This window comes from Cervus canadensis, chromosome 8, assembly GCF_019320065.1.
Source record: "Cervus canadensis isolate Bull #8, Minnesota chromosome 8, ASM1932006v1, whole genome shotgun sequence".
Classification (NCBI taxonomy): Eukaryota; Metazoa; Chordata; class Mammalia; order Artiodactyla; family Cervidae; genus Cervus; species Cervus canadensis.
This window is the reverse complement of record NC_057393.1, coordinates 32,511,232-32,525,410: the sequence shown is the minus strand read 5'-3', so window position 1 is coordinate 32,525,410 and position 14,179 is coordinate 32,511,232. Positions and strand designations below refer to the sequence as shown.

At 44.8% G+C, this 14,179-nt stretch overlaps 1 protein-coding gene across 1 annotated transcript in view; it reads right to left on the bottom strand.

Moving 5' to 3' along the window:
• Positions 1 to 13,260, bottom strand: part of PIK3AP1 (phosphoinositide-3-kinase adaptor protein 1) — a 113,737-nt gene extending 100,477 nt beyond the window's left edge. The window contains exons 1-2 of the mRNA XM_043475853.1: positions 12,936 to 13,260; positions 4,014 to 4,430 (exon numbers count right to left, since the gene is read on the bottom strand). Coding sequence (XP_043331788.1) covers positions 4,014 to 4,430; positions 12,936 to 13,245 — 727 coding nt within the window. The 5' untranslated portion in view covers positions 13,246 to 13,260. The remainder of the gene's footprint in view (positions 1 to 4,013; positions 4,431 to 12,935) is intronic.
• Positions 13,261 to 14,179: the final 919 nt, after the last annotated feature.

Below are 14,179 nucleotides of genomic sequence, written 5' to 3'. Positions count from 1 at the left end.
GGGTTGGGAAGATCCCCTGGAGGAGGGCATGGAAACCCATTCCAGTATTCTTGCCTGGGAAATCCCATGGACAGAAGAACCTAGTGGGTTACAGAAAATGGGGTGGCAAAAGAGTTAGACACGAACAACCACCACCACAACCAATCCAAGTTTCTGGAATAATTACCTCTATTACCTGTTCTATTCTCTAAAGCTTTTGATCTTTAAGCCTTATTTTAAATTTTAAGTGGTCTAAAATTTAGCCTAAATTTTAAATGGTCTCAATGAATATCTTACTAAATAATAATATTTGTTGACAAAAATTCAACTAATTATCAAGTTAAGAAGACAAAAAGAATTTTATTTGAGTCATACTGAGGGTTATAACCTAGCAAGTAGATCCTCAGAAAGCTCTCCTACCTGCTAGAAGTCAAAGGCACAGTCAAAAACATTTTTGAGACAAAGGATTGTACATCAAAATGACATACTGATGTTTTACATAAAGTTCATCAAGGATAGATGGTCCAGGTAGGCACAGACAAAGCGAGCAACAAGTCATCACGACCCTGTACAAAGTTGGGAAAGAAAACTATTATTTTAAGTTACATTGTTAGTGTCAGAAGAAAGAAAAAATTGATTTTTACGGTCAAGCAGGCACTCCCATTCGTGGGCCAGTGTGCAACGTGGATGTACACTGCACATGGGGGAGGGGAAGAGAGGTCCAAATACACACAGAGAGTTTGATGTTTAATTTTTTTCTTGCCCTGCCTTAAAATAAAAATTTATTTCATCACATTTTCTCACAAAATACCTTAAAATTAAAAATATATATGTATATAAATATTCTGGGAGTTTTACTGTTTTCAAGGGTTACATAGATTATGAACTGAAATCTTTTTCCTGTTATTTTCTGTTGGGGTTATAGTAGGAATATGACCAATATTTCTTCAGTTGGGAATTAGAAACCCCAGGGAGATCTGGTGAAGCGGGAAGACTGGATTCAGTATAGACATGTTTCCTTAGTAAAAAAAAAAAAAAAAAACCCCAGAAACTTCAAGTAAGAGAACTTTATGATCAAAAAATTGTGAAGGTCACATGGTCCCACCATGGTTCCAAAGCTGAATTCCTTTTACCATACATGCAGTCTCTGCTTGCACACTCCTGGTGATGTGGAACGCACCACCCCAAAAGGCCACCCATCCCATCTTTGCACGCTTCAGTTGTTAGAAAGATGCCTGAAATGTGTCTCCCTGTAGCTTTCAAGAGCTCTACAATCAGTAACCCCACAATTATTGTCTCCACCATTAGTGCATCCCCATTATCAAATTTCCATTATGTTTCCCACTGGAATTGTTTTAACAGAGAAAGTCAAAGAAACAAGTTGCATGTATTTATTTCTCAAAGGACTGGGGCAGCTTTTACTAGTGGGGTGTATGAAAATTTTATTTTTGACTTTTATTTTGAAGTACCTTAGGAAAACCTCACGTGTACAAGAGGGATATTAAAATAAATTATCACAAGTTATAGAGACTATAACTAAGGACATACTCATACCAGAAACATAGTATAGGGATAATATGATCCTTAAACACTGTTTTAGCTCTAAGCTTCCTGGGAGTCAAAGCAGGTACGAAATAGGACAAGATGGTGGTGCTTCAAAAGTATTTCAGACTCTCTGGCCTAAGGGACTCATAGATTTCAGCCCTGGAAAGTGTCTTAGATCAAGTGTAAGCCCGCCTCTTGAAGAGAAGGAAGTGTTAGTAGTAGATGCTCAGTCGTGTCTGACTCTTTGTGACCCCATGGACTGTAGCCTGCCAGGCTGCTCTGTCTATGAAATTCTCCAGGCAAGAATACTGGAGTGGATAGCTAATTCCCTTCTCCAGGGGATCTTCCTAAGCCAGGGATCAAACCCAGGTCTCCTGAATTGCAGACAGATTCTTTACTGTCTCAGCCACCAGGGAAGCCCCACAAAAGAGGAAACTGAAACCCAAAGAGGCTACATAAATTGCCCAATATCGGGCATCCACTTAGCATCAGAGCCAGGCAATAGAGTGTCGTTACTCATTTTTGCTACAACGTTAAACTTTGAGTCTTCCATTTGTTAAGAAAGCTTGTCCAGCACAAAAATCAGAGATATAGCCCCCCATTACTGGGCCAACTGAGAGAGACAGCTATGGACATTCCCAAAGCAAATCTAAGCCATTCTAGCCTCCCCACACAGAGACCTCAAATCCCCAAATTCACAAGTCTAATATCAGATATGAAAGTGACATTGGCGGCAGAAGCCATCCTCCCTCATACTGTTTCCTATAATTCCATTCGTCCCTACATATCCATTGATTCTGAACCACATAGATTTTCCACTAAGCAGCTGGTTTTAATCTCCCATTTAAAAAATCTCTTTCTGATGAGAGGTTATTTGATTTCAGAACAGAAATACCACTGTGAAACATGTCATTCCTTCTGAAACACTTGAAGCTAAGGGCTCATAGCACACTGAGCCAGAGTCACTAGTGAAAAGTAAAATATTATAAGCGATCAATTTGTCTAAGCATCTGAACATCAGACACAGCCAAACAATAGTCAGAGAATCCCTTTTACCATCTATTTTTAAAAACAATACCACTGTAGTATTTGAAAGAACAGTCTGTTAGTGCACACACCATGAAGCCAGTATAGTGACGACATAGCCACGGTGTGCAGAATGATGGACAGGTGGGTCACAGCAGCCTGCCCACCAGATCATAAGCTAAGCAGTGACAGAAGCTCTGCAACAACCAGTTGCATCTCACTTCTCTGTAAATTTCAGCAGACCCCTCAAACAAATGAAGTATAATCGTGCAAGTATGAATTATGCATTTTTTCCCCTATCCTTGTGTCCTTCTGAAGTAAAGATAAGCAAACTCTGGAAAAATCCAGGTCCCAGGAGTTTCAAGTGAGACTTCTTCTATACTCACATTTGTCATTTATATTACAGAATGGCCTGGGATCCTACTGTGTTAGGTCACCTGGTCATATTTATTGGTTTGGAGCAGGCCATCCCTGGGATAAAAGCATCTAGGAACTCTACTAGCTACTTAAGATCACTAAGAATTTGTGAATTCTTGATTCACAAATCAAATCAGACGGGGTGGATGAGTCAAATTTTAATGACCAAGGCACACCAGGAATAATTGAGCATAGTTACATCGCTCCATTATTTTCCAAGTTTCTTTGCTGGCATCAGGTGTATAAGAGCTCAAATGGCAAGAGAATAAAAGATAAACACATAGCTCGCTCAATAGCCCACAATGAAACAAAAACAGAAAACAAAAAGAGGAAGAAAAGCTGTGACATGTATCCATCCCAGAGCACATCTTCCGGTACTGCTAATCGGAGCATTTGTCATACTTCCTGGGGCCACTGAAGTCATTAGTCCCGTCAGAGAGGCTCAGAATTCTCCCAGTTTAAAAGGAGAAACAAGGCAAAGGACAGAAGCTAGGCTGGTGGAAAATAAGAGAAGGGAGGTTTTTCTCTATAATCATGTTACCCAAAAGTGACACCTTTTCAACCAAAATCTTAAGGTCACCTGATGATAAAAAATGGAAGTGGCTTGCAACAGGAAGGTTGGAAGTCATAGTCCGCACATCCCAACCAAACTAAGTCTCAGCCTCCCACCCCCACCGTCCTCTAGGCTAGAGTCTCTGTCCAATGTCTTCTGAGGTGTAGACAATTCTAAAAAGAGGGCTTATCCTAGCACAGAACTCAAGGAAAAGTGTCGTCTTTCTTTCCTGTGGTCCAGGAGACCTACCCTATCCTACCCTACCCAGGAGACCTAACCTACCCTATTCTGGAATGGGACAATCCCATTCCAGAAACAGGCTGCTCTAAACCAGTAAATACAACTGGGGCTCTTAGCATAGTGAGGTCTAGGTTCAGTCTGTAAGAGGAATGATGACCATTAATACCACAATGTCTCGCCTGAAATGCCTGAGGCCTGGATGGGTCATTTTTTTCCAGGGCTTGCATATCTCTACTCCAGAAGAGACCCTTACCTTCAGAAATGGCCTTCTTCACAGCTGCTATGTAAGTCTCAGGCTCATCGTCACAGGTGAGCTCCTGCCAGTGGGCCCAGTCTGGAAAGAAGTCCAGGAACTCCTCGCTGTCCTGTACCCCGCAGAGCAGCCGCACCACGCGGTGCGGAGGATGAAAGGCTCTCTGCAGCAGGGGCAGCAAGCTCGGCTGGCAGAAGCACTGCACCAGCTCCGCAGACAGCAGCACCACAATGCAGCGCACATGGAGAAAGAAGCTCAGGTCCTCGGCGGAGAAGGATGTCTTGGGGCTCAGCCTGTAAGTCAGCGTCTTCTGGCCGCGGACCTGCCGACTGGAAAGGAAAAGGTCCTGGAGGTACTGGCACCACTCCTCAGCATCTCGGCTGTAAACGACGAGGATGTCGCATCCTCCCGGCATCCCTGAGCAAGAAGGAGACACGGAAGCACGTTAACATGTCTGCTCCCACGAGGGCTTCCCATGACCTGCGAGAGTCACCACCCAGACGAGGGGCCTGGCACCCACAATCTCTCACGCTTCACCCCCAGCATACCTGCCCCACTTCTTTCCCACTTACAGCCTGTGTTCCTACCATTCCAGACTCCCTGCCATTGTCCAAACACCCCATGCTGTTTCAGATCTTTGCATATGCTATTGCTTCTGCTGGTATCCTCTCCTGCCCGTGGCTGATGTAGTATAGGATGACAGTGATGAAAGAAACTGCAAGCACTTACTTAGAGCTTACTACATTGCAGCTTGTCCAAGCTTATTGCCTAGAAAATTCATTAGATGTTCACAGCAACCTTCCAAGATACCACTACTAACCAGATTCTAAAGATGAGAAAATTGAGGTATGGCAGAATAAGTAATTTATCCAAGAGCCCCAGTGGCAGAGTTAGAATTTGAACCAATGCAGTTTGATCCCTGGTGGCTCAGATGGTAAAGAATCCGCCTGTAATGCAGGAGACCCAGGTTTGATTCCTGGGTTGGGAAGGTCCCCTGGAGAAAGGAATGGCTATCCACTCCAGTATTCTTGCCTAGAGAATTCCATGGACAGAGGAGCCTGGCGGGCTACAGTCCATGGGGTGACAAAGAGTCAGACACAACTGAGCGCCTAACACTTTCACTTTCAGTTTGATCCCAGAACCTAGCTTTTCCAAACACAGTGGTTACAAGCACAGATTTGGAATCAGGCAGCCAGACTTAGCATCTTGGCTCTCTGAAGTAGTAGCCATGAAACCCTGCGCAAGTTGCTTACATTTTCTAAACTTCATTTACTTATCTGTAAATGGAAATATAAAGGCAATATTTATCAGCGTTTCATGAGAATTAAATTAAATATGTTATGTAAATTGCTAAGCATAGTGGTTGGCATGTAGTAAACCCTCAGTAGCCGGTGTCATTATCCTCACAGTAATATAAACAATGCATTAATGTAAAGGTAACCATGGTTGAACTAACACATTGACCTATACAGTGCCATTTATAAAGTTCCCCTCACCACACATGGTCTGTCACATAGGCTTTCTTCTTGTTGTAATAAAATACAAATGCCAGAAACAGAGTCCAAAGCCTCAGAGAAGTGTTGAATCTTTGGAGGATCACAAAGTGATCCCAAACTCCTCGTTTACAGATAAAAGATATACTTCATCTGAAAAGATAAAGGAATTTATTTAAATTTACGTTCAGCAAATTAGTTCAGAGTCTGGACTGAAACTGAGGTTGCCCCCCTGGTTTCCTATCCCGTCCTCTTGCCAACTTCACCTGCTACCTCCCATCAGGAATTCTGTCAAGAATCTTATGAGCAGTAACTCTTATTTTCCATTATGGAAGTTCAAAGAAGCTTGGCTCTTAACATAACACTTGTGAGTCCTCATCTCCCATTAATTCAAAGAACTATTCTAAGGGATTTGGAAGGGGTGAGCACAGAGAAGTATCTACGAATCTACAAGGCAACAGGGAGCCTTCCTCCCACTCAGAGATGGAAGCTGGGAACTTTGTGAAACAGGATTCATCTAAGTTGTGGATTAGCACAATTAAATGCCATCCTTGGGCCACATTTATCTGAATGTCAGAGGCGGGACTGGGGCAAGACCTGAGCTTCTCAGTTCTGAAAACATCATGGAAGGAAGTCCCGTTCCTGGCCCCATCCATCTCCATATTCAAAATAAAAATAATGGCATATAAAATGTAAACCCAACACCAGTTCTGATATCCCCCCAGGATGACAGTACCAAATCTTTTAAAACAGTAAATAAAACAAAAATGTGATGTTTCTTTTCGGAGCGCCTCATTCAGTACTAATATAAAACCCAATAGGCTTCAGTAGGAACAAGTGCATCAGCCTCTGTGAGTCCTTCTGAAGGGAAGGTGCGCAAAATTTAAAAGAAGCCAATTTGAGACTGGAATAAAAGTCAGCAATTCTGAAGACACCATGGACATCTGTAGCTCTATAGCGAACTCAATCCTGAACATGGTCTGTTTCCTCAGTTTTGAATAAAACAGTCCCTGTTAGGAATGCTTACTCTGGTCCCAGAGTTAAGTAGGTCAAGGACAAAATTTAAATGTACCAGTGGTGCAGGCTTCCACAAAGTGAAATCTTTGCCAATTTCTTCTGTGTAGAATATTTCTTTGAACCTAGATGGAAAAATAATTTCTGCACTACAAAAGGAATAAAATTGGCAAAGCTACATAACTATGGAGCTCACACTGAGAAAAAGCAGAGTTAACATCCAGTCTTCTTTATGCTCCTCCTCCCTACATGGCTGTTTTATACTAAGAAGCAAATGTTCTTCTAAATGTAAAGGGTAATTGCATATGAATGGGCATGAATATGGCCCATCAGGTAGGCAGTGTGCAAGACTACATTTCATTACAATATTAAGGATGCAAAGTTAGTGATGCTGTGCTCAGGATTTACTTAAAAGCACAAAAGTAAGAAGCTGTAGTCACATACCCTCCTTCCACATACATACAGAGACAAACATACTAGCAAATAGTTTATGAAAAAAAACTAGGAGAGTAAGGTTTCAGAAGAGACTGGTTGTGGTCCCATACATTAGTGATGGAGAAACCATGGGTAATGTTTTCAACAGGGTTGACAAGTGATGGCTAAAGAGTAAGGAAGAAGCAAGAAAATGATTTCTGAGAGCACCCTTAAAAGGTACTTAAGAAATACCCTTAAGAAGGAAACTTGGGTCTCAGAGCACTGATTGTCTTAGCAGGAAAGCAGCAACGGTACATTGCCTGACTATGTAGCTATGAGTGATTTATACCACTTTTCTAAGGAGTTTATTCAGATGCTAAGTCATGTCTGACTCTTTGTGACTCCATGGATTACAGCATGCCAGGCTTCCCTGTCTTCACTATCTCCTGGAGCTTGCTCAAACTCATGTCCATTGAGTCGGTGATGCCATCCAACCATCTCATCCTCTGTCGTCCCCTTCTCTTCCTGCCCTCAATCTTTCCCAGCATCAGGGTCTTTTTCAATGAGTCGGCTCTTCGCATCAGGTGGCCAAAGCATTGGAGCTTCAGCTTCAGCATCAGTTCTTCCAAAGAATATTCAGGGTTGATTTCCTTTAGGATTGACTGGTTTGATCTCCTTGCTGTCTAAAGGACTCTCAGTCTTTTCCAGCACCACAGTTCAGAAGCATCAATTCAATGACTCAAAAGCAAAACAACATTTTTAAGACAAGTTCTGGGGCCATGGACGAGGGAGTACTCAGTTCCCCCTGGATCCTGCCTCACCACTTCCTGCTCCTCTGTTAACAGCACATTGCAATACCTACTACTCACTAAAGACTTCTAGCCATCAAGAAAACTTTAAATGTTAATAATAGGGGAAATGAGGTATACAATATATGAGAATTCTCTGTACTATCATCCCAATTTTTCTTTAAATCTAAAATTTCTAAAATAAAAGTTTAAAAATAGAATTTAAATATAATGTGTCCGACTCTTTGCAACCCCGTGGACTGTAGCCTACCATGCTCCTCCGTCCATGGGATTTTCCAGGCAAGAGTACTGGAGTGGGTTGCCATTTCCTTCTCCAACTTAAAGGGTTAGCCTCTTCTAAATGGAAATCTACTTAAACTGTCTCACTCCCGAGGTTCTGGTGCTAAATTTCACTCACGCTCTTTGAGTGAAAGTATAGGCATCCTTCAGAGTTATTGTAGGTTTGGTTCTAGACCACCATAATAAAGCGAATACTGCAAAATCAAGTCTCCCAAATTAGGGTTTCCCAGTGCATATAAAAGTTATATTTATACTATACCGTGTAGCCTGTTAACTGTGTGAAAGCATTAAGTCTAAAAGAATAATAAAAAACCAATGTACATATCTTAATTAAAAAATGCTTTATTGCTAAAAAATGCTACCATCTGAGCCTTAACCATGTTTTGCAATAGTAAAATCGAAGGTCACTGATCACAAATCATCATAACAAATATAGTAATAATGAAAAAGCTTGAAATATTGTTAAGAATTATCAAAATGTGACAGAGAGACAGGAAGTGAGCAAATGCTGTTGGGAAAAAAATAACGCCAATACTCTTGCTTGATGTAGGGTTGCCACAAACCTTCAATTTGTAAAAAATAAAACGCAATATCTGCAAAGCGCAATAAAGCCACGTGCAATAAAATGAGGTATGCCAGTACTTGAGAAGGAAGTGGTTAGTACCTCAGGCTATTTAATATCACAACCTACTTGGTCACCAACTCCTGGTGTGACTTCAGACCAATATACTTTGTCTAAGCAATTTTGCCTCAATGTACATGAGGACAACGAGATCTATCATCTTCCTGAATTTCACTCTGCTGCTGAAACTGAAGCTTGGGGAAATTCTAGAAAAGTCCAAAGTGGAAGTCAAAGTCCTTCCACAACCTGCTGGGACTAAACGTTTCATCAGGGACTCTCTCTCATACGTAGGGACACCCTTTTCTTCAATGAGAATTCCCTTCCTTTAATCATAAGTCACTTCGTCACATGTGCCAAATCATTCCTCCATTTTTGTTTGTTTGTTTATTTAGAGAAATGAAATACAAGAGCCAATAAGGAGTCTATAAATTCCAGACAGAAATAAGGAAGGGTCTTTATCCTTGGGGAGCTTAGAGACCAGGTCTGGCTTTCAAAGGAGAAAGGAGTGGATAACAGTAGAGGCACGGCTGGCTGGTGGCAACAGGGAATGACGGTGGTAAGGAACAGTGACCGAAGGACAGCTTCCTTTGAAAGATCCAGAATCCACCCCAGAAAAGACCTGAGAAGAGCTTGGCAGCTTCTCAAACTACCCAGCCCAGACCACTCCATTCATCCAACCTGGAGCCCGAGTTTGAATCTGGGCACCATATTGAAGAGGGGCGTGACACAAGGAAGGTGACCGGAATAGGGAGAGATCTGGAAACAACACGAGGGGCTTCCAGACTCTGAAAGTTTCAAGTTCAGAGACTTCGCAGGAGTACTGAGGGACTTCAAGGATCAGACAGAAAGTAACGTGACAGAAAAATTTTAGGTCCCTTCAAGCTCTTTTGTCCTATAAGTCCAGGAATGGAAGAAGGATCTAGAGGTAAGAGAAGCCTTGTGGGGGTAGAAAAAGGTATGAGAGGTTTCTTCAAATACCTGGAGGCTGATACACAGAGGAAAGGATTCTAGTTTTCACTCAACCAGGCTTGGCCACTTGGGAAAATCACTTATGGCTCCTCTCTCCTCTCTCTCAAGAGTAAATACAATAGACATCATCAGGAGCCTACAGAATATTCCAGGGTAGGCTGATTCCATTTCATTTCACCTCATTTTCCAAGTTTTTTCAGATAGAGAGTCAAGATTCTCCTCAATTTCAACAAGCAAATATTCATTTCCAAAAAAAAAGAAAAGAAACTAATGCTCACTCTTCAGTGGAAGGGAACTGAAGAAGACCACATGATTGGATCATAAGAAACGAAGTACTGATGCATGCTACAACTTGGATGAACCTTGAAAACTTTATACAACGTGAAAGAAGTTAGTCACAAAAGGCCACATACTATATGATCCCATTTATGTGAAAGTCCAGAGCAGGGAAATCTAATCTTCAGAGACAGAAAGTAGAACTTGGGGCTAGAGAGGAAGAGGGGACAATGGAGTGATGGCTGAAGCATATGGAATTTCTTTTTGAGGTGATGAAAATGTTCTAAAATTGACTGTGATGATGGTTGTACAATTGTGTCTGATTCTCTGCAGTCCCATGGAGTGTAGCCCTCAGGTTCCTCTGTCCATGGAATTTTTTCAGGCAAGAATACTGGAGTGGGTTGCCATTTCCTACTCCAGAGGATCCTCCCGACCCAGGGATCAAACCCACGATTCTTTAACCCTGCACCACCTGGGAAGCCCTGTACATGTCTGTGAGGATACTAAAAACCACTGAATTGTATACTTTATTGGGTGAATAGCATGGTATGTGAAATGCATCTCAAAAAAAAACTATTTAAAAGATGGAGGAGAACAGAGAGGGGGAGGAAGAAGGGAAAAAAGAGGCAAAGGAAGAAGAGAAAAGGAGGAAGACATGTAGAAGAGTGGCCTGGATGGCTCCAGAGACTACAGCATTCTGGCAAAGAGACAGTCTCACCGCTCTCACCTGTGTGCCGTCCACCACGGGACCTGGTCCTTCCAGACCTCAGAAAGGCCCACTTGCAGAAACTGGAGTGGTGACTCACCACAGAGAATGCTTATGGCAAGAAGATTTGAAAGCTTTAACCATTACAGATATCTGCAAAAAGCCACTACAGAGCCCATAAAGGGGCCCAGGTTTGGCCACTGAGCTTGAGTCCCCGTATGAACAGAAGCACATCATTCTAGCCCCTTTGGCCACACCTACTGAGGCAATGAATACTGGACACTGGTGGGGGGTGGTTTTCTCCACCCAAAGTATGCTATTTCCTGGACTCAGCAGCCGGAACTGTTCCTAGCAATAGATGGAGGTGGGAGCATCACTGATCTTATCTCCTACTTCTCCCCGATCACCCACCTACTGTGGCCACTCTGGCCTGCTCCCTGTTCCAGAAATATATCATATCCACCCATTTATTGTCCCCCTGCCTAAAGTCCTCTCTCCCACAAGCCTCCTCTCCTGCTCTCCTTCAGGTCTTTGTTCAGATGACCCTTTCTCCATGAGACCTAACCTTGCAGCCTCCTTTAAAAATGTATCTCCAACCCCCTTTACCCCTCTACTGTTTTGCCACCACACTTATCACATAATGTACTTTCCTTGGGCTTCCCACGTGGTTCAGTGGTAAAGAATCTGCCTGCCAATGCAGGAGACACAGGAGGAACAGGCTCAATCCCTGGGTTTGGAGGACCCCCTGGAGGAGGAAATGGCAACCCACTCCACTATTCTTGCCTGGAAAATCCCATGGACAGAGGAGCCTGGTGGGCTATGGTCCATGGGGTCACAAAGAGTTGGACACGACTAAGCATGCAGGCACACTGCACTTTCCTTATTCAGTGTAGTGCCTGCCTTCCCTCGCTGTTCCACAAGTTTCAAGGAGTCATGGCTTATGTCTGTTTTATTAAATATACACCTGACACCTAGAACTGTGCCTGCAATAAATATATGTTGAATGAATTGACTCCCTCTAGTTAACTCTGCACTGGCTTTCAAATGGAATGTGTGGACTATGAACCTACTATCACCTTATTCACAGTACAAGTTCTTCTAACCTGTAGTGCCCAGCTAGAGAGCCAGGAGGCTAAGGTTAGCTACCTTCCCAATTCCCTTAAATACGGAGTCTGCATTACCAAATCTAAGGGAACTGTCACCGTTGATTGGCCTTCTCTTTCAAATCACAATTAGAAGGGTGTATCTCAGGGGACCTGGGGAAAGCTGACCCTTCATTCTAGCATCTGCCCACAATTTCTCCAAAAACAGCACCTCCTCCCAGCCAACTAGATATTATTTTTCAAGAAGATTTTGCATCCTGTTTTCACATGTTATCTCTACTAAAACATCATAAGATGGGATGGAAAGATACTAGTAAACGCACTTGCAAACATGGTAACTCTAATCTTCTCATTTAATAATTCCCTGTTTTAATTATGGCTTGCCTTCACAGACTATAAACTCCTTGAAGAGCAGAGATTAGGGTGTCCTGGTCACCAGTGAGGACGTATTTAGGTGCACAATATCCACTACACTGCATAGTTAGCGCTCATTGGTTGTCTCATCATCATTACTGTGCTTGTTCTGGATCTCAATGAGTGAGAAGCTTGCCAAGTGTACCCGCCACGGACCAGAAGGGAGCCCAGGTCTAATTAGAAGAGACTCCTGGCAACTTTTGATGGGTAGATTACCCAGTTACCCTCACCTCTCCCCAGTCCCCAAAGTTCTGACAAGGACATAAGAAAAGTAAAGCTAAAAGGAGTGGTGTTCTTAGAGTCCTACTGAAATTCTAGACAAAAAAACAAAGCCCAGGAGGGAAGAGGAAGCGGGTTAAGGCAGGCGGCCCAAAGCCCATCTCCAAACTCGGACTGTCTGAGCGCCCCCTATTGGCCCGATGGGACCCGAAGAGAAGCATTTCGCCGGCGGAGAGACCAGTGGGCTCTCCACATTCTTTAAACTTTACTCTCGGCTCACAGAGTTAGTTCAACGGGGAGATCGACCCTCGGAAGTTCAAGGGCCAGTGCTGGAGGGAGAAAAGGAGACGCAGAAGATGAGGGACAGGGGAAGGTCGGGCAGGGGCCGAAGAGAATCGCGCAACAGCCTGGGAAGGGGAACGTGAGAAAGCTGGGGAGGGAAGTCTGCGACAAGAAGAGAGGAAAGAACAGAAAGAACACAGATCCCGCGCCAAGCCGAGGGAACAGCCGGGGACAGCGAGAGGGGACAGCGGACGGCGGGCGGCGGCGGCGGGAGGGTGCGCGGAGGGAGACGGGGGAGGGGGACCGGCGCCGGCCTACGCACCTGAGGCTGCCATGCCGCCGGCCGCGGTCCTCCGTGCCCGGCTCGCTGCGCGCGGGGCCCGGAGCCGGAGCGGGCCCGGCGGCGGCCCTGGCGCAGGACGGGAGCGGCGCCCGGCTCCGCGCAGCACCAGCCGCGGCTCTGGCGCTTCCTCCTGCGGGGCAGCGAGGACTCGCCGCGAGGGCGTGTCCACAAGGCCCGCCTCGCCGACGGGGCTCGGCCCCCGGCACCTGCTCCCGGGGCGGTTGGGGAGGGGAAGTGAGAACGGCCCCCCACCGGCCCGCAGCCAGCCAGCTCCCCGCGTTACCCCCATCGCTCACTCAGGGTAGGGAGGAGGCAGGGGGGCTTCGTGCGCCCGGCTCCCCGTGCAATCAGTCGGGTCGGCCACCAAAGGGCTGCCCGAGTCGGGGGAGCGTTGAGAGAGGACGGGGGCAGAAGGGTTAGCTGCACGGCCTCTGCGAACTGGGGCGGGGGCTGTCAGTGCGCACAGGTGGCCCAGCCATCTCCCCATTCCCTGGGGCTTTCTCCCTGAGCCGCTGCCCAGGCAGGAAGGGGAGGGGGCAGGAAGGGGAAGAGGCATCTTCTCTGGCACCTGGCCCTGGTGCTTGGTGTTGCCCTTGATTACCCTCCAGTGACCTTCCCGGAATTCCCGATCTCCAGACGGCACAAGAGCGTTAATGATAATCTCGTATGTCAAATGCACGGTATCGTTGCCATTGCCTTTTGTGCCTTTGAGGTAGCACCTATCATGGCCTTCAGGTTAGCGCTGAAGAAACAAGCCAAATCTCTTGCTCAGACTCCCACAGAGAGCAGATGCTCCCCGAGGTTCTATACCAGGCCTGTGTGAAACCAGAGCTAGAACTCTCCCTTCACCCTCGCACTCGCTTGACACGTCTTACCAGCTGCCTTTGCCGCTGCTGTAGTGGATCTGAACGGAGCTGTGCCCTTGCAGTCCTCAGCGATGTCCAGAGAGCAGAGATGACAGAGAGATAGGTTTTCTGTGCAAGTGGAAAGAAATGAAAGACATTTTAAAATGGAAATATCAGGGTTCAGTCCAAGAACTAGTTTTCTACTGTTGCCATAACAGATTACTACAATTTCAATGGCCTAAAATAAAACAAATTTATTATCTTACATGAATAAGATATGAAATTAAAAGATGCAGTCATGAAATTAGAAGATGTTTGCTCCTTGGAAGAAAAGCTATGACAAACCTAGACAGCATATTAAAAAGCAGAGACATTACT